The 20,522-nt window shown below is 39.6% G+C and overlaps 2 protein-coding genes and 1 long non-coding RNA gene across 3 annotated transcripts in view; 1 reads left to right on the plus strand and 2 right to left on the minus strand.

The window, feature by feature from the left end:
• LOC123383813 overlaps positions 1–8,121 on the minus strand; it is a 48,643-nt gene extending 40,522 nt beyond the window's left edge. The window contains exon 1 of the long non-coding RNA XR_006594061.1: positions 7,973–8,121. This is a non-coding gene — a long non-coding RNA (uncharacterized LOC123383813). The remainder of the gene's footprint in view (positions 1–7,972) is intronic.
• A 1,167-nt stretch (positions 8,122–9,288) lies between these two features.
• On the minus strand, positions 9,289–16,920 carry SEC61G (SEC61 translocon subunit gamma). The gene is made up of 4 exons (XM_003982620.5): positions 16,794–16,920; positions 15,062–15,160; positions 13,464–13,566; positions 9,289–9,460 (listed from the first exon to the last, which is right to left on the minus strand). The coding sequence occupies exons 2-4, from the start codon at positions 15,153–15,155 to the stop codon at positions 9,451–9,453; spliced, it is 207 nt and encodes a 68-aa protein (XP_003982669.1). The 5' UTR covers positions 15,156–15,160; positions 16,794–16,920; the 3' UTR covers positions 9,289–9,450.
• On the plus strand, positions 16,252–20,082 carry LOC109497384. Its single transcript, XM_045052623.1, has 4 exons — positions 16,252–16,290; positions 16,490–17,175; positions 18,580–18,686; positions 19,972–20,082. Exons 1-3 carry the CDS (start codon positions 16,252–16,254, stop codon positions 18,677–18,679), a joined length of 825 nt encoding a protein of 274 aa, XP_044908558.1. The 3' UTR covers positions 18,680–18,686; positions 19,972–20,082.
• Positions 20,083–20,522: the final 440 nt, after the last annotated feature.

Below are 20,522 nucleotides of genomic sequence, written 5' to 3' on the forward strand. Positions count from 1 at the left end.
AGGGGAGGGGCAGGGAGAGAGGGAGAGAGAGAGAATCCCAAGCAGGCTCCACGTTGTCAGCACAGAGCCCGACATGGGGCTCAAACTCATGAATGCTTAACTGAAGGAACCACCCAGGTGCCTGTATTAATTTTTTAACTTTTAGAACCAACCTATTTGCCAAGCAAACAATGACAAGAGTAAAGGGTATCACGTCTGAAAACGTAAAAGTTCAAATGGCAAGAGCCAAGAGGTGATGGAAAGCAGCAGCCAAATAAAGAGAAAAAACAAGCCCACAAATAACCTCATTGTCAAGGTAGGGAGTTAAAAAGAGACTGCCCGCTGTTGTCAGACCAAGAAATAGAGGTGGAAATACACTATTTAAAGACACAAAGGTAGTCAGGGCAATTAAAGATAGCAGTTTATACTCAGAAGATGGAGAAGAGAAAGCAGCAGGCATGTAATAAGCTAACACATCATCTGTCCTAACAGAAAATCAACAGTATATCTAAGTAGGTGAAGCTGGAAAGAATTCGTATGATTTTGAGATTAAGGTAATTCCCAGAAGAAACAGCTAAAATAAAAGTTAGGCTTCTAGACAGTGGGACTGGCAAGTCAAAGGGTTGAAGCCAAAGGTTGATGTTATTATTTACAAGCCTCTGTACCATTTGACTAAAAACCTTGCTCCCTATTAGTTTGATAAAATGTGTGTATGTGAGAGGTGCAAACGTTTGTAGCCATAGAATATAGCCGGTATGAGTTTTAGACCACAAGGCTGGGATAAGAGAAATTCACATTTTCTTCTTTGACTAATAAAAATTCAACTGTTCCAGGGTGCCTGGGTGGTTTAGTCGGTTAAGTGTCTGACTCTTGATTTCGGCTCAGATCATGATCTCATGGTTCATGGGACTGAGCCCCAAGCTGGGCTCCATGCTGACAGCATGGAGCCTGCTTGGGATTCTCTCTCTCTCCCTGTCTGTCCCTCCCCAACTCATGCAGACATGCTCATGTCCATGCTCTCACTCAAAATAAACTTTAAAAAATAAAAAGTTAAACTGTTCCAAAGCCCCGTCCTGTAAGTTGTCAGAAATTTAACCTCAGCTGTTTTCAAAGATTCCCCCACCAGGCCCTGGGTCATGCAAAGGCCCTGAGGGTGTACATAGTCTTGAACATTCAAAGAACCTCAGGTCTCCAGTCCATGCTAGTTGTCAATGATGTGTTCTTTAACCCCTCAGTCCTCTAGAGACAGGAAGCAGTAACCCTCTGTCCCCTCTACCTCATAAGTGCAAGTCTTTTTTAAAAAAATAAACAATTAATAGAAAATAAAAAATGCACAGGGTGAGTAAGGCTAAGTATTGTTACCTGAAACTTTTGTTTTACTCATATTGTACATGGACTCCAGTGTATTTTTTTTGACCCTAAACATTACCTCTGACTGACATTTTTTCTAAATATCTTCGCTATAGAACATTCAGATATTCAGTCTAGTTTGCAAGTATAGTTTTACAACTGCTGACTCTCACAATGGCTTAGTCTAGGTCAGGTCATGTCAACATTAAGACCCATAATGTTGGCAGACAGCACTTAGAATGGGTAACAGAGCTTCATAGTCTTAACAGCCCTATTTGTGCAGCAACTAATTTGGACAATCCAGGTCAGGTAAAGGCAACAACTGAATAGAACACTAAAAAAGAAATACTTAGCAAGTGATGAGTTTTTGGTATTTATTACTTTTGTCTTTAATATAATTTTAAAAGGACAAGTCTGACAGAAATGAATGATACACCAGTGGAAAACTGAATCAGTGGATGCATACTGATAATAAATAGATTAGTAAGTTAAATAAGTGAATACTTACATATGTACACATATACATAGAGAAGGAAAGCCTACAGTAGAATTCTGAAAGCTGATCAAAAATACGATGAGAGAACTGGAGGGTCCTCATTTGTAAAAGGAGGATACACTTGAGGATCCTGCATGCTTCTTCAAATTCTAACATTGTTTTCCCAAGTTTAGGTGCTCAAGTTTGCCTGTAAACACTCTTATATTAAACACATTATTACTGAACAATAATATAGTAGGCAAAGACTAATGTGTAATAAATGCTAGGAAGAGTCAACATATATTTCTCTAAATATACAGTTTATAAATACACTTGTACATACACACACACACACACACTACACATTCATATACATACTCTTGAGTCGCCCCCACTTTTTTTTTCATTAAGGTCCCTGTGGTATTAAAAAAAAAAAAAAAAATGTATGTTTAGTCTTTGTCCCTGGTTTCTGGCACAGAGCTCCTAACACTCTTGGAATTTCCTGTGATAGGGGTGTCGTTCTTATTCATAAGGAGGCTCTTTTGATCACACTGAGTTTATGCAAATGCGGTGACTCTTGGCAAGCCCCCAGGTGGCTTCAAGATGGAGGCTGGTGACTAAAAGCCAAGCAGAATTAGAGGGTTACTCTGGGACAGAAGAGAGGCTGGAAATTGAATCCAATCACCACACCTAATGATTTAATCAACAATACCTACATAATGAAGTCTCAATAAAAACCCCTGCATGATGGGGTTCAGGGAGCATTCCTGTGGGTGACTACATCAATGTGTTAGAAGAGTGGCACACCCAGAGAGGACACGGACAGTCTGCATCCACCTCCCCACTCACACCTTGCCTTATACATCCCTTCCATATGGCTGTTTCTGCATTATATCTTTCATAATAAAGATGTTGGTAAACCACTCTCCAGAGTTGTGAGTCATTCTGGTGAATTATCACATCTGAGGGGGGCAGATCATGAGAACCCCCACATTTGTAGTCAGCTGGGCAGTAGTGTGGGTTTTCTGGGGACCTCACTCGCAACTTGCATCTGAAGTGAGGGCAGTCTTGTGGGACTGAGTCCTTTACTTGTGGGATCTGAGCCTAGCCCCAGGTAGACAGTGTCAGAATTGAAATGCATAGTTGGGACACTCAGTGTCATAGAATTGGAGAATTGGTGTCAAAAAATGACACGTACTTGGTGATCAGAAAAAAAAACCCCTGCAGACCCAATGAGTGCCCTTGAACTGAAGGCCAGCTTTGGTGGGGTATGGACATTTTTAGATACCTCAGAGTCCTCTCTGAGGAAACCAGATCACAGAAAAGCACTTTAGAAATTATCTTCCCCAGTTTCTTCAGAGACTAAACAGGTAAAGTGCACAATTTTTATTTTATTATTATTTTTAAGTAATGTCTACACCCAACAGGGAGCTCAAACTCACGACCCTGAGATCAAGGGTTTCATGCTCTGCTGAATGAGCCAGCCAGGCGCCCCAAAGTGCACCATTTTTAAATGTCTTGAGATAGCTCCTTCACAACTGACTACAGTGGCTAACCATGCCATTGTCTACTATCAGCACTGCTTGTACTTTTTCTACCCTAGGGTGCCTAAAGAAGGGGTCAGAACAAATCATTACCAATAGGACTTTTTGCACCCTATTTACACAGCCAGAGTTGAGGTTAAACACTTTCTTCTTGCTTAAGGAAGCACACTTTCTCACCAGTACCCAGCCAAGTTCTTAGCATATAGTAGGGAATCAGTTCACTGAATTCAACTAAAATTCCCCCCAAGCCTTTGTACTTTGGGTTAGGGAACAGAGGATGTGAGACATTCTTTTAACATGACTCTGAGCAAGCTGTTGGGACAAGACACATGGCCATATGAAGAGAATCAGAACTCCAGCCTGTACCAACCGGAGGAAGGCCAGCTAAATACAGCTTCAGAGAACCCTGCCTCTGGGGAGATGGAAGGATCAGAGAAAAAAACAAGATTTAACGTTAAAATACCTATGTTCTGGGCACCGTTCCCACTTCACTCACATGTAGTACTTTCTTACTTAAAGTAACTCAACACTGAAAGCTGGGCATTAGCATCCCCATTTTTAAGATCAGGAGACTGCAGTTCAAAAGGGTTAAGGAAACTTTACCTAAGGTGACATGTTACATACCACCCTCCCTACATACTGCTGGTGCAACGAACTACTCTTCTTCCCTGAGGGGACAATGATCTTGCTTTGTTACTGGTTCAGTTTATTGTGACAAGTGTCTTGGTTCTACCCTCTTGACCGTCCCCAAACACACAGAAATGACACAATCTCTTTCACATCTATACAGTTTAACTTTCAAAGCCCTTTCACATCTATAAGGGGTAACAGTCTTCTTACTACGGGGAGGGGCAGGGCCTTTTCTGGCCATTACACTTAGAATACCAGAAGAGCTGAAAGAACTGGCTGGTTTTTCTGGTCCTCCCATCTAGATTTTTGTTTGGTTTGGTTCACAAGGCCTCGAAAATATTCTAGAAAAGAGAGCGCTACCCTGGTCACTTTTACACCCATTTGCTTTCTTTCAAGGCTGGCTAGTCCTCTGTCAAGACTGGAGGTGGCCTCCAGTGTGTTATTGTGGCCTTTAAAGCAGCAGAAAGTACCTTATAAATTGTACTGATGCTGACAAAATGTAATCACATCTGAAAAAAACATAAATTGCATTGCCATATGGAGATACAAGAGAGATTCCTAAATCATTGATGGAGAAGGAAATGATTTTCCATATAGGCCATTGGCAGAGAGGGGAAAGAAGGCACGGCAGGTTAAAAGCCCAGAATGACTACTGTTCCAAGCTGAAAAGCTAAGAAGTGAGCAGATCAAGACCACGATGCAGGCATATAAAGAACACTAATGTGTGTGTGTATTCCGAAATCAAAAACCAATACACGCACATACACATATGTGTGTATTAATTTTGATACTGGGTTACTCTGACCAGAGGAGTTGAGGATTTGCTTTGTGCCCTCTACTAGGCCAGTGATGGAAATGATCCTGTTCTATGTTGCCCTTACAAACAAGAAATTATTAAACCGGCAATGTATACAACACTTCCATTTCCTTCATGTAATGAGGAGAGTGGCTACTGTAGGCAGGTACTTGGGATTTGGTAATAAACTAGTCAGACAAAATGTCTCCTTCCTGGAACTATTTTAGTGGGGCAGACAGTAAAGAAAAATAGCCAGGTGTGATGGTGTGGTGGCAGTGGAGGGGTGAGGAGTAAGCTGTGGATATGTTTTTGGAGAATACAATATCTATGTTACTTGACACAGGGCTATTATGAAGATCAACTAAGAAGGAGTAGTTCGAAAACTGTAAGGCCTTATATAAGTATCATCAATCCTACAAAGCTATGTTCCAACCTCCACTAGTGAGTCAACATTTGTGATACTATTCCTTTAGAAATTCAACAAAGGTTTGGTAGGAGAATGCAAATACATTTTTATTAATTTGTAATTAGTGAAGCGACCAATGTCCTTTTGCGATGAACTTTACTAAGTCATGGTATCAAGACATTCTCAGAACCCTCTCAAAAGCCCACAAACAATGCTATAATCAATGTTGACTAAGACAAACAAAAACAACAAGGTTGATTAGGGGCTGGAAGATCATGTGGGAGACAAGCGAATACATGACTGTAAGCATGGCTATGGAATGCGAAAGGGTTGAGGTAGAATGAGCCTCAGAAAATGGGACAACAAAAAGCCTCAGAAAATCGGAAGCATCAGGAAATCTACCCAGAAGAGACTGTCTCTAGCACACAAAATTATGACCAGAGTGTACCATCAGAGGTAGAATTCAGCTCTAATGCTTTCTGGCATAAGGCGCTCTTTCAAACACAAAGTACAGTGATGCCTCCAGCACTCAGGCTAAATCAAATACCACTCTTTCCAAGTAGAACCTTCCTAACAAAATGAGACAAATGGCCCAAGAAGGAAAGATTCTGGAGTAAAACACTCCTTTCCAGCAGTAACAAAGCAATTGGAAAAGGAACCATGCTTTATTTGCTACCCTTCCATCAAGGCTCTGCCATGCTGTCTGGACTATTTATTTCTGTCTCCTCCTTGATATGTATTTTTCTGTTGACTTTTTGTGGTTAGTCTAGTGGACCAGGTGGCTGAGCACTTGCTTTAAGGCATAGGGGTTCATGAGAATTGCAGAACAACTACAAAAGGGACATTCTTATATTTTGCTGTAAGTATTTAAACAACACAAAACCATTAAAAATTCTGGGGGATGGCTGGCTGGCTGGCTGAGTCAGTAGAGCATGTGACTCGATCTCAGAGTCGTAAGCTCAAGCCCCACGTTGGTGTAAAGATTACTTAAAAATAAAATCTCTAGGGGCACCTGGGTGGCTCAGTCAGTTGAGCGCCCAACTTCGGCTCAGGTCATGATCTCATGGTTCGTGAGGCCAAGCCCTGCGTCGGGCTGTGTGCTGACAGCTTGGAGCCCGGAGCCTTCTTTGGATTCTGTGTCTCCCTCTCTCTCTGCCCCTCCCTCACTTGTACTCGGTCTCTCTCTTAAAAATAAATAAATAGGGGAGCCTGGGTGGCGCAGTCGGTTAAGCGTCCGACTTCAGCCAGGTCACGATCTCGCGGTCCGTGAGTTCGAGCCCCGCGTCAGGCTCTGGGCTGATGGCTCAGAGCCTGGAGCCTGTTTCCGATTCTGTGTCTCCCTCTCTCTCTGCCCCTCCCCCGTTCATGCTCTGTCTCTCTCTGTCCCAAAAATAAATAAACGTTGAAAAAAAAATTTTTTTTTTAAAAATAAAAATTAAAATTAAAAAAATAAATAAATAAATAAAAATAAAATCTTTAAAAAAAGAAAAAATATTAGGAACCTTATTTTATTTTTTTAAATGTTTATTTTTGAGAGAGAGTGCAAGTAGGGGAGGTGCAAAGGGGGGGTAGACAGAGGATCTGAAGGGGGGCTTTGCACTGACAGCAGACAGCCCAGCGTGGGGCTCAAACTCACAAACCATGAGATAATGACCTGAGCCAAAGTTGAATCCTCAACTGAGACACCCAGGTATCCGAAAACCACTAAGAACTGTAGAAAACTTGACACTCAAAGTGTGGTCCATGTACCAGCAGCCATCAGCAGGGAGACAGAAATGCAAATTTTCAGGCTGAGCCAGACCTACTGAATCAATCTCTAAGGGGAGGACCCAAGGGAACATAATTTTTGTATTTTTTTTTTAAATGTTTATTTAGTTTTTAAAGAGAGACAGAGTGTGAGCAGGGGAGGGGCAGAAAGAGAGGGAGCCACAGAATCCGAAACAGGCTCCAGACTCTGAGCTATCAGCAGAGCCAAATGCGGGGCTAGAATTCAAGAACCATGAGATCATGACCTGAGCAGAAGTCGGATGCTTAACCAACTGAGCCACCCTTTAAAACACAAATGCACCAGCTCTTAGATATACTTACATGGTGAGTAAGAAAAATCTATTTATTTTTCCTATATAAGATTCATTGTTGAGTATGGTTATTCTGTTCTTTCACATTACTGGTCAGCTTTCATTTTACATGTATAAACATATGTATGTAGTACATTACCTATCCATGGGTCAAGAACCAGCAAGTCAGCAAAATAAAAAGTGAACAGCCAAAATACACACTATAAATAGGGATTCATAATTATATCAAGAATGAATATACTAAGGTCCAGAATTATCTTATCCTAGAAGAAAATATACGCATTTGCCAGAAGCAAAGAAAGTCTACGCTTTAGAATTTGTCCATACTTTATATGTATTATGTGCACATGTACATGTGTACAAATATATGCAGGTTTATGTATATATACACATATGCATATATACATGTACACATGTGCATGTACACACACACACACACACACACACACACACACACACACACACACAGACTTTTGGTCTTTAAGGAGCGAAGTATCTGTAAAATGTGGCTATATGGACTCCCTAAGATTCTAGATGGCCAAGGCTGTATTTTTATTTCCTTGAGGACAATTCATTCAAAACTGAAATACTTATTGGCATTTCAAATACAGGCAGAAAATATGTTACCATCACTATGAAAAACCTTACTCTCTGCACCATGGATTCCAAAAATGAGGAATATTGCCCAACCTTACCAGTTAGACCCCTGCCTACCTTATTCAAGAAGAATCAGAAGACATGGGATGCTTGGGTGGCTCAGTCGGTTAGGCGCCTGACTCTTGGTTTGGGCTCAGGTCATGATCTCATGGTTTCATGAGTTCAAGCCTTGCTTCAGGCTCTGTGCTGACAGCACTGAGCCTGCTTGGGATTCTCTCTCTCTCTCTCTCTCTCTCTCTCTGTCCTTCCCCCATTCGTGCTATCTCTTGAAATAAACAAACTTAAAAAAAAAGAAACAAAAGAAGAATCAGAGGACATTTATCAAATATGTGCTGCTAATCAATTAAAAATTTTTAGTTCAAGTATAAATAACATAGTTATGTTTCAGATATACGATATAATGATTCAACAACTCTATACATTTCTCAGTGCTACTAACCAATTTATTAAGAACATACAGAACTTGGGAAATAAAATTCAGTAACTAAACACTGAATGAACAGATTAATAAAACTTTTTTTAAAGCAGGCCCCACTTCAGGCTCAGCAGGCTGACAGCACCGAACCGGCTTGGGATTCTTCTCTCCTCTCTCTCTCAAAATAATCTTAAAAAGCAAATAAACATACAAACAAACCTTTTTTAAAGGGGGAATAAACTATCTCACTAGCTTATTACTATTGTGTTTTAAAGGGGAAAGAAAATAGGGCCACTTTTTATCTTACATTCAATTATCAGTGAATTCTTCACAAAACTCAGAACTCCAATGTTTATGACAGTGTGACCAGTTTGTCTGAAGAGGGCCTCTCACACTGAAGTTTCCACCATTATTTTCAGGAAAATATTCCAAGTAGCACCTACACTTCTATTGCTCTACCTGCTTATATTGAGTGCTTAAGGACAAAACTCCTACCCTATCCTAGAATTCTTTCACTACCTTTACCACCTTTTACTTTGTTTCCTCTTCCATGATAGGAAAATGTTTATCTGAGAGAGGTGCACTCAGAAATTATGGTACATCACTTTAATTTCTCCTATAAGTCAAAACATGAAGGATGGAAGGAAGGAAAGTAAGAAGGGAGGGAGGGAAAAGAATCCATTATTTCCGGGGCGCCTGGGTGACTCAGTCAGTTGAGCGTCAGGCTCTTGATATCAGCTCAGGTCATGATCCCAGAGTTGTGGGATCAACCCCCGCGTCAGGCTCTGGGAGGACAATACGGAGCCTGATTGGGATTCTCTCTCTCCCTACCTCTCTGCCCCTCCACTGTTTGTGCTTTCTCCTAAAAATAAATAAACTTTAGGAAAAAAAAAAAAAAAGAACCCATTATCTCCTATCAAATTTGATAAATATCTATGATGGAAAAAAGATAAGCCTGTTTTTATTTTGAAATTATTTTAATTTACAAATACAAAACATCTTGGAAGGCAAAAAAAGAAAGAAAAACACAAAACATATAGACAGATTTTTACTCCATGAGCTTCTCAAATCCTCACTTATTCACCAATCCCCAAGATGAAAAACTCTTCTAAAAAGGTATTCAGCCACCACTGTAAAAGAAAGAAAAATGCTCCATTTAAGTGTATAGAACATTTTAATAACAATAGTTTTTTGAAATGCAATGTGCTACAATTTTATGGAACTAAAACCAGTTATCTGAGAACCCAAAGATAGCACAAAGGAGAAGAAACTGTACTTTAAAATCTTGTAACTAAAAAAGGTCCTTAGAGATGATGTGGCGTTTGAACAGGTTTGTATTAAAAACTCAGAATCCTCTTTTGGGGACAAGTGTTTAACAGTCTGGCATAAAGTCTTTCTGAACAAGATGAAAAATATGAATTACATAACAGGATGGTTAGCTGGTTAGTTTTTCAATTTGATACACAATCAGTTGAAAGTAAAGAATGCAAACTAGTTCAACAGTTTCCAACTACTGTATCTTCACACAATCACTAAAAAACAGGGGTTTAATCATAATGAAAACAAAAATCACCTTTTCTACAGAACTTCTAAGTTTCAAAAGCATAAACATTAAAACTGCATGCTAAGATGCACACTTTAGCATTGTTTACTAATTTTTTTTTTTTAAAGTAGGCTCCACACTCTATGTGGGGCGTGAACTCATGACCCTGAGATCATGAGTGGCATGCTCTACTGATAAGCCAGTCAGGTGTCCCTAGTATTGTTTAGTAACGTTAAAAAAGGAAAAATAATTGCACTACTCGATGAAAGTAATATGCCTGAAAGAAATACTCTTCAATATTACTTTAATGCCAAGTATTTTTAGTGTTTGTTATTAAACTGTATTGCTGTAACTAAACTATCCATGACTACATAACTCCTTTAAATTATAATACTTTGGCTATTACTTGTGACTGCTATAATTTTATAGAAGAGGACATACATTTATCATAAGGGAAAACAAGTGATAATTTAGCCTAATGAAAGAGGAGCTTGTGGTTGTATTTCACTTGCCATCACCCCAAAATAATTAAAGCAGTGACTTACGTTCTTTTCAAGCAGGAAAAAAAGATCTTTGGGTTTTACAGATGTTGAAGAATGTCATGAGAAGAATAAGTTTTGATAGCATTTCTCACAGAATGCTTTATTTGGCCTTCATTTTAACGTAAAAACTCTCTAAAGGTAGATTTCTAACTCCTTCAACTTTGAAACAATTTTGTCATCAAATGACAAGTTTTCTAAGTAACCAGCTGCTGAACCATCTCTGATTGGTAAGATTGATAAAAGATATTGTGTATTTGCCATGGAAAGAATTAAGTGAAAGCGAATTTTTAATACTTGTTTCAAAACCCTGTTAGAACAACCCGACTAAACTCCATCCGAAAAGGGTGCACTAAGGCTGCCCTGTCCTAAACAGAGTGCCCTGTCCTTAGGCTACAACTTAGACAAGGAAATAAAAGCTGTCGTAATACAAAACTAGGATAAATAGGGGCGCCTGGGTGGCTCAGTCAGTTGAGCGCCGACTTCGGCTCAGGTCACGATCTCGCTGTCCGTGAGTTCGAGCCCCGCATCGGGCCCCTGTGCTGACAGCTCAGAGCCCGGAGCCTGTTTCAGATTCTGTGTCTCCCTCTCTCTGACCCTCCCCCATTCATGCTCTGTCTCTCTCTGTCTCAAAAATAAATAAACGTTAAAAAAAAAAATTAAAAAAAAAAATCTAGGATAAATAATAATGTTGGACAGATTAAAAATTCAAAAGTCTTCCCTAAGGGCATCCAGGAAAAAGGAATTTAACAAGGAAAATGTTCCATTTTTTAGGCTAAAAATAAACCACCCCAACTGTTTAAACCCAGGATAAAGGAAATTTATTGTAGCAGTTAATTGTGAGAAACCTGTCTGAGGATTTTAGCCGTCAGCAAGAAGACATATGTAGAGGCATTCGATTCTAAACGCTGGATTTTAAGAGAATGGATGAAATGCAAACTGGAGCATAAGGTGAGGAACAGGACTCAAAATAGGGAACGTTCAACAGAGTCAGCATGAGAGAGGGCTCTCAACAATTAGAAATAGAGGCTCCTGAGCCAGTCGGCCTGCGTATGGTACAGTGCTCTACCGGTTACCAGCCAAGCAGCCTGAGGAAGTACCTACTCTCCGTACCACAGTCTCTTCATCCATAAAATGAAAAGAACAGTACTAACCTCACAGAAGTGTCATGAGGATTAAAGGAGTTAACTAAAGCAGGAAGAGTCCCTGGCACACAGGAAGTGCCCAGTAAGTGTTAGAGATTGTTCATACCATCATGACCCTTAGAAAAAGATAAACCTTAAGTTGTTGACTTAATTCAACAAACACTTATTCAGTGCTTTTCATGGCTACAAGAGTACAGTGAACTAGGTTCTGCAGTGCGCACACACACCCCATAATATATGTATACGTACTTACATAGATTAACATTACGTGTGTGCATAGATAGATGTAAGTATCTATACCAGGAATGCCTCAGAACTCATAATTGAATGTGAAAGGCCCTATCAATCACTTAAGGCAGACAGTGACGCCTGGCAAGAGAGTTAAAAATATATTAAGTGAAGACTGGAGAAAAAATGTGAGAGGAACTCATATAACAATATACTGAAAGAGAGAAAGTTATATGTTGTCCCAAAGGGTAAAACTAAGAACAATGAGGGGTGTTTACAGAAAACAAATTCCCTATCAACTGAAAAAATTAACTGTATCAATTAAACCTATCTGGAATGGGAAACAAGAGGCCCTGAGCTGTATGTATGGAAATGAAGTGACTTCCCAGAAACTCCATCCTATCCCTTCTGTTTACTGATGAGCTCAAGTGCAGCCCAGAGACAGAGTCTCAGGTTTCCTAATTCTACTTGACCATTCTCTCCATGATTCCACAATTCCAGAGCTGGTATTGCTCACTAGTAGTAGAATAGAGATTTCTCAGTGATGGAGGAGATTCGAGAGACTTGATCCTTTTCAGGCCTAACTTTCTCTGATCTCACGGTATCTCTTCGTGGCACTTCTGCTTAATAACTATAATAACCTACTTAAGAACTCCATCTTATTCAGTCACTTATCATTTAGAAGACAACTTCCACCAGCATCTACATCAACAGCATCTAGTACTTAAAAGATGTATAGTTTACAAAACATGTCTAAACCTCCCCATCCCATAAAATAAGCCCAATAGGTATTACTACTTCTAAATGGCGCTGAAGTTCAGAGATTAAATAAATACAAAAGCATCAAAGAGCAAATGAGTACTGCAACTCATACTAAGTCTTTACACCAAACTAAAATGCCTAAAACTGACTACTCTCATTTCTCACTGCCATTAGGTTTCTCCGTAACTTATAACCAATCTGAAAAGAAAAGCATTTAGGAAAGAATAAAGTAATCCCAGTTTGTCAGTGCTTTCTTCTCCTCTCTAAGACACTAAAAGGGTTAAGAAACCCTCCATTAGTACCAGTGGCTCATGGCAGTCACAACTTCCATTTCATTGTCTTACCCCAACTGTTTTTTACTGTTTTACATGACTTAAGCCATTAATCTTTACCATAACCCAAATAAAAGCTATTAGCCTTATGGAATAAAATGGGCACAGAGAAGCTGAGTAAAATGCCCAAGGTCATGACAGCTATTAAGTAACAAAAGAGAGGATTTGAACCTAAGAGATTGAGTCTAGAGTCTGAATTCTATCACTGTAGTGACTTTCACAGGGGGAGCATTTCCTCTGCACTTTAAAAACCAACAACTTAATATACAGCATAAAGAAGACTTAAATTTGAATACTGGTTCTGTCACTTGCTTGGTCACAAACTGTTTTTAACTCACTTTCGTGACCCTTTAAAATTGTATTTATAAAAGAAAATTGTACCTATCTCAGAGTTGCTAATAAAGACTGTATAACATATAAAATCACTCTGAATTATCAGGTACTCAATAAATAGCAGCAGACTCTAGCAGCATTAAAAAGTCAAAGTACATATCTGTGTATTAATAACATCGCAGGCTGTCAACTCAAATGATTTCAGTTTTTATTCTATACTAGATACTGTCTATTTCAAAAAGTTTACTTACACAATGATGTTATTAATAGGGATATGGATCAATTTCACAAAAAAGCCAATGAATCCCATTATAGCAAATCCTATTGCTGTTGCCATGGCAATCTTCTGGAATTCTGGATTTAAAAACACAAAATTTAGATAATTTTTTACATTGACATTGCAAATATAGGAGAAAAAATTAGCAGCAATATAAATAAACTTACTGGTGTACATTTCTCCAGAGAGTGAACATATCATTTTAAGTTAAACAAAACATGACATTATTAATAAATATTTGCTTGACAAATTTTTTAATTTTCTTCTTTGATATTTAAGGACACATAGAAATAAAGTGTATGCCCATGCTAGTGATTCCATCAACAAGCAGCAAAATAGTCTAACTTCTTATCAAATGACCAGAATATCAAAAAAAAAAAAAAAAAAAAAAAGAAACACGGATAACAGAAATACACAGCATCCATCTCAAAATTTGTTACACTGTTAAAAGGATTAATTATAGGGGTGCCTGGGTGGCTCAGTCGATTAAGCCTCCAACTTCAGCTCAGGTCACGATCTCACAGTTCATGGTTTCGAGCCCTGCATCAGGCTCTGTGCTTGACAGCTCAGAGCCTGGAGTCTGCTTCAGATTCTGTGTCTCCCTCTCTCTCTCTGCCCCTCCCCTGCGCATGCGCTCTCTCTCTAATTTAAAAAAAAGTATTAATTATAAAAACATAAAACATGATTTTTAATGAACAATAGAGCTGTTGTCTTTGATATCATAATGAAGCCAGGAATAAGGCTTGAGAAATCAAGCTGGGCTAGGCACAATCTGAAAACAGGTTTCAGACCATGGTAATGTTCCATTTAATGTTATTTCCTCAGGGAAGCCGCCATGCCCTCCTGACTTGGTTAGTCCTACTATTATGTGCTGTCCATACTTCTATTTGTCTTTCACGGTAATTACCGCAGAAGTAATTAGAGTTATAATTGCCATTACTGGTTCATGACTATATTCCCTGAAAGACTCTACACTACACAAGAACATGGACAGGTCTCTATTACATATGTGTATATATTTATTACACTACATATATATTATATTCTGTTATATTCCCAGGTGCTAACTCGGGAAACACTCAAATGAATAAAGGTACACCATTTCTGGTGCACCTTTTTACAGATGAATCATGATAAACGAAGTTTAACTTAGTAGATCGATAACAACTATACTGTTGATTTCATGTTAAGGTTTTGTTTTGGGGGGAGGAAATGGGGGCAGCAACAGAGAAGGGAGGACTCCAAAAGATCTTTCGGAGTGGAAATGTGGAAGACACTGACACCTAAAACTCTAAAGTCATTAAATACCACTAAGGCAAACCTAACATGAAACACAAGGCTGTGATAAATTATCTTTCACCATTTGAAAACACATAAAATGGAAAAATCTGTAAAGTGTAAAAAAGTGTACAAAATTTAGAAAATGGCAGTATTAAAATACAATAAAGCAAAATGAATCGCTAAAAATGTTGACAAAATAATGCAACGGCTATTAAGCAGAAAGATACCAATCAAAGAAAAGATTTAGCAAATGTAAAGATTTAATCTTTTCTCCCATTTTAAAGCTATTACCTTTTCTATCAGGTTTAGTGCACCTTTTGACCAGCCGAATTGAGTCCTTCACAAACTGCCGACTCGGCTCAACAAACTGCATTACCTGATCCATGATGCCTATTTAAAAAAAACAAAAAAGCAAGAAGATGCTCACTGGTATTGGTTATCATCAAATCAGCACTTCATCAGTTATATCAAAATATAAAGGAAACTAGTCATGAATTCATGTCTGATACCAGTCAATTCCATCTCATAAAACAAAACAAAACAATACAGACTCCAAGACAAAACGGACATTATTTTTTCGTTAACTCCAGCATCAGATCAAAGGCTATAAAACAAGCACAGGTCTCACCTCCAGGATTATCACTGACACAGGACACATGCTCCTAACATGACAAGTTAAGCACTTAAAACACATCCATTCCTTTCCCACTCTGCAGTCTTCTCATTGTTCCTGCTACAGAACCAACAATTTGGGGATCCAACAAGTATTTTCCATATTTTATTTTAAACTCTCAGAAACCAGTGTCAAGTGTAGTGAAGGCCAACTGTGACGCTGCAAGAATCTAGCCTAGGGGCAACGTGGACTTCAGTCTGATTGTTCTAAACCACAGCCACATAACACTTTCAGAAAAGAGTATTTTTGTGTGGAACAGATCTATAAAATCTTCAAAACCACAAAGATTCACTAAACCAAGATCCAGACTCTCAGAAGCTATTACCTGAACTCCAGACCTTTAGGTAGGACACACCTTTTAAGAAAACAGTGCTATATACTTCATCAGCTAGATTCTTCTGAGGAATCTACTGCCCAATAGAAATGTCACCCAATCTTAGCTTTGAGAGCTTACTACTTGCATTTTACCCTACCTCCAGCCCTTTGAACAGTGGTCAGGCACATGATACTCAATAAATTTTTGTTACATCGAGGAATGAGTACCATTGGAAGAGCAGGTGGTGGTTCAAATCCCTGTCTAGGAAATATGACCTTCCTAAGCTCCAGTTTCTCACCCGGAACGGGCAGCTGGAATAAAATTCTATAAACATTCTAGGCCAAGTACATTGGGTCCCTCCAAAAACACAGCAATGCCTGTTTCCTTAGTACTTCACTTAACTTTCTTCTTCAAATCCAGCGGGCTTAAACTTTATAGATGTCGTGATGAAAGCTAAAAACTTTTCTCCATAAAAAAAAAAAAAAAGGCACAATGCGTAAAACACTGTTCACTTTCAGGGGAAGGGATCCAGTAACTTGCTATGATCTCTCGATCTAGAATCTAGGCCAACCCTCTCACTTTATCCTATAGACGTGGTGGCAGGGCCAGGGCTAAATAGAACTCTTCCAAGGCAGGACACTACACACAAACTCCCAAAGCCTAAGGGAACTCCAGCGGCAGGCCATCATCTCTGACCAGAGCACAGAAGACACCGGCAGCCCCCTAACAGAGTAAAACCTGCACACCGAGGTGGCCCAGGACGAGCAGCCAGAAAGCCGAAGCCTGGGCCAGGACTTTAGGCGCTGAAGGAGCAAGGGCTGTCCAAAGCCACACTCCTTCGGGACCTCGGGAGGCCGCGGCCCCGGGCCTTTACTTCCACAGCAGGCCGTGCGAGGAGGTTCGTGGGCAGCCGGGGGCTCCAGACCGCCCAGAACGGAGAGCCTCCCGGAGAGGGCCGCCGGCTGGCCCACGCCCGTCGCCTCCGCTAGTCACAAAGGATTCATCCCCAAGCCCACCAAGAGATAGATGCTCACCTGCCCGGCAAACTCTCAGACGCCAGCGACACGTAGCACAAAAGCTGACTGACCAAGGACGGCCGGAACCGGAAACCGAGTCTCTGGCCTATGGCCCGCCCACTCCCCCGTTCATTGGTCCTTTACGCAGAAACATCAGTGCGCAGGCGCAGCTCGCCGGGCAATTTGGACACGCATCCCGGAAGTGGTGCGCTGCGGGGGTAGCTGACGTGAGCGGTTTGGGAGTTTGGCTTTCTTTTCGGCAGTTTGAGTGTGGCGTCTGCCGGGTTATTCCCTGGCTAACTCCCTTGTTCCCCCAGCAGGCCGATCTCACCCTATTCGCGTTCACAGCAAGAGGCCCCTTCGGCCTTGCGCGGTACCTGTTCTATTACACACGAACTGGGTAAATCTCTGCTAAATGGATTCCATTTGAGGGGATGATTTCTGGTAGAAGTTTCTGTTTTCTGCAGTTCATCTTGGTCGTGTATCTCCTGACTGTCCATACTTTCTGGATGCATTTAATTTTATTGGTCAAAATGAAGCTTATAAACAAAACAATCATATGACCGACCTAGCTCGAAATGGTCTCCAACCCCCAAAGCTGGCTTTCCTCTGGTTATCAGTCTTGGGACTATATCTAGAATTGAATCCATCATTAGGTGTACTCTAGGTTTGATTTCGTTTGGAGAAGTGGTTGTAATGTATGTATGGTATCTGACTAGGCTTTTCTGAAAATACTATGAACTCAGATATTTGGTGGTAACAGATGAGCTTGTCAACTTGTGATTTTGTATTTAGAATGAATCATTATTTGGACAGTTACTTGAACACCTATAAACAATTATTGAGTACTGTGTAATTACTGTGGTCTAGTTAAGGGAATTTACAGTGCAAGGAGAAAGACAAGGTATAAGTTAGTATAAATGCTATAGAACAAATAAAGACGGGGCGATGTTGTGAAGAGAAAAACAGAGAGAAAAGATGGTAGGATAAAGACAATTCCCTTAGATGGCCACTGTAAGGATACTAAGGAGATGATACATGGGCTGAAATCTTAAGGATGAAGAATTATTCAGACACACCCAGGTCCGTTCAGAATTTAAAAATGACTGTTAGGCTAAGGCAAAGTATCCATATGAACTTTGTCACATGTATGAACCACCTGTAATGCAGTGTATGGAGAAGGTTTTAAATACTTAGGCTTATGACCTGTAACCCATTGAATCAGTATCTGGAGGTTTAGGGATTAAAAATCTGTATTTAAGGGGCATTGGGTGACGCGGTTGGTTAAGTGTCCGACTTCCACTCAGGTCATGATCTCAAGGTTCGTGAGTTCGAGCCACCCCTCAGGCTCTGTGCTGACAGCTCAGAGCCTGGAGCCTTCTTCAGATTCTGTGTCTCCCTCTTTCTCTGCCCCGCCCCCACTCATGCTCTTTCTCAAAAATAAATAAACATTAAAAAAAATTTTTAATCTATATTTGAAAGAAAAAGTATTAGGAGATCTTAGGTACTGAAGTTTCTAGCACTGATAATTTTAGCACCCCTCTGAATTCAGTATTCTGTCAGCTGCTCCTGAGTTATATTTATTTCTCAGGCACCAAGGTACCCTTACCCTGCTCCACTGTTAGGATAAGAGAGCTAAGAGGTGGCACAGACCTCAGGGCTCTGAAAACTATCTTAGTCTGCTTCACTTCCAACACATCCTGTAGTCAAATGTCCTAAGAAACAAGTATCAACAGACTCCAGTATTTTGCTTTGACATGGGACAAAAATCATAATCATGTATCATCATATTTGGAAAACCTAGGATCTTACCTAGAAGGAAAGTGCCGCCCATCACCCGAACAAATGTATATAACAGACCACTGAGCATTATGGACCACCACATTGAACCATTCAGTTTTTGATATCTACATGAGTATTATATTTGTATAGCCACACATAAGCAATTAGAGTTTCTCCTTGAATCCAGAACTTACGGACATAGATTTTGGAAGTGCCAAATGTCATACAGTGACAATAGAGCCATGGAAAGTGGTAAACAGAACTCTACTATTGCAATATTCTTACATTTCTCATGAAGTGGTATAGTACTGTGTTAAGAATGAAACCACTAGGGGCGCCTGGGTGGCTCAGTACATTAAAATGCCAGCTCTTGATTTTCGCTCAGGTCTTAATCTCACAGTTGTCAGATCCATCCCAGAGTCACACCCTGCCTCCACTGCGCTGGGCAGAGCCTGCCTAAGAATCTCTCCCTCTCTCTCTTCCCCTTCCCTGCCCTCTCTCTCTCTCAAAAAAAAAAAAAAAAAAAAAAAAACCTGCAACCACTTTAAATAACTGTAAAGTGAGAAAATTAGAGAAAGACAAATATCATGTGACTTGACTCATGTGGAATTTAAGATACAAAACAGATGAACATAAGGGAAGGAAGCAAAAATAATATAAAAACAGGAAGGGGACAAAACGTAAGAGACTTAAGTATAGAGAACAAACAGGATTGCTAGAGGGGTTATGGGTAGGAGCATGGGCTAAATGGGTAAAGGGCATTAAGGAAGACGCTCGCTGGCATAAGCATTGGAGGTTATACATAGGGGATGAGTCACTAGAATCTACTCTTGAAATCATTATTGCACTATCTGCTAACTAACTTGGATGTAAATTTAAAAAATTAGAAGAACACAATTTGCCCAAAAGGAGGCAGGAAAAGGTGAACCGGGAACAACAAAAAAGCAAAACAGTCAAAAAAAAAAAACAACAAAAGAACTAACTATAAGCACATTTATAATTGTATTACATCTAAATGTAATTTCTAGGTTTAAAAATTCCCCTTTAAAAAAAAAGTCAAACTGAGTTTAAAACCCAAAGATTTGGCTATTGTGCTGATTGCATGGATGCACTTTAAATATAAAGGCATAAGTTGCAAGTAAATAGATAGAAGTTGAAAACAATAAAACAATATCAGAATTTGTTACTGGGGCTTATTGAGAGCAGATAATATTAGATAATGTAGATTTTAACAACAGGAATTACTGGAGATAAAAAGTAACATTTTGTAATGATTAAAGGTCATTTCATCAGGAAGTTATATTCGTCATAAATTTGTGTGCCCTTAATAACTGAGCTTCAAATGTCATGAAACAAAAAGTAACAAAAAGACAAATCTACAAACAAGTAAGAGATTTTCACAATCTTCTTTCAGCACTTCATGGAATTAGGCAAAAAAGAACAATCAGTGAAGAAATTGAAGATCTGACATTATCAACCACCATGACCTAACTATGAATGGAGCAGTACCGCCCCCCCCAAAGCTGCAGGTACATTCTCTCATTCTCTCCAAGTGCACATGGTACTTCCAGATAGAACATATGGGACCATAAAAGAAGTCTTAAATATAAAAAAGATTCAAATCATACATGGGTTTTCTCTGGCCACTGTGGAATTAAGTCTATAACAACCAGATAGCCAGATAAGTCCAAGTACTGAGAAATAGCGTTCTTCTAAATAAATCATGGGTCAAAGAAGAAATCACAAGGGAAATTTGAACATAGCTTGAACTGAATGTTAATGAGAATGTGGTATATGAAATCTCAGAATGCTACTACACACCCACAGGAATGGTTAAAAAGGTTGATAACATCAAATTTGGGCATAAACAGAAATCAATCAGAATTCTTATCTTTGTTGGTAGGAGTGTAAAATGATACAATCTTTTTGGAAAACTTTGGCAGTTTGTTATATAACTAAGCATAT

The sequence above is a fragment of the Felis catus genome, chromosome A2 (assembly GCF_018350175.1).
Source record: "Felis catus isolate Fca126 chromosome A2, F.catus_Fca126_mat1.0, whole genome shotgun sequence".
Lineage (NCBI taxonomy): Eukaryota > Metazoa > Chordata > Mammalia > Carnivora > Felidae > Felis > Felis catus.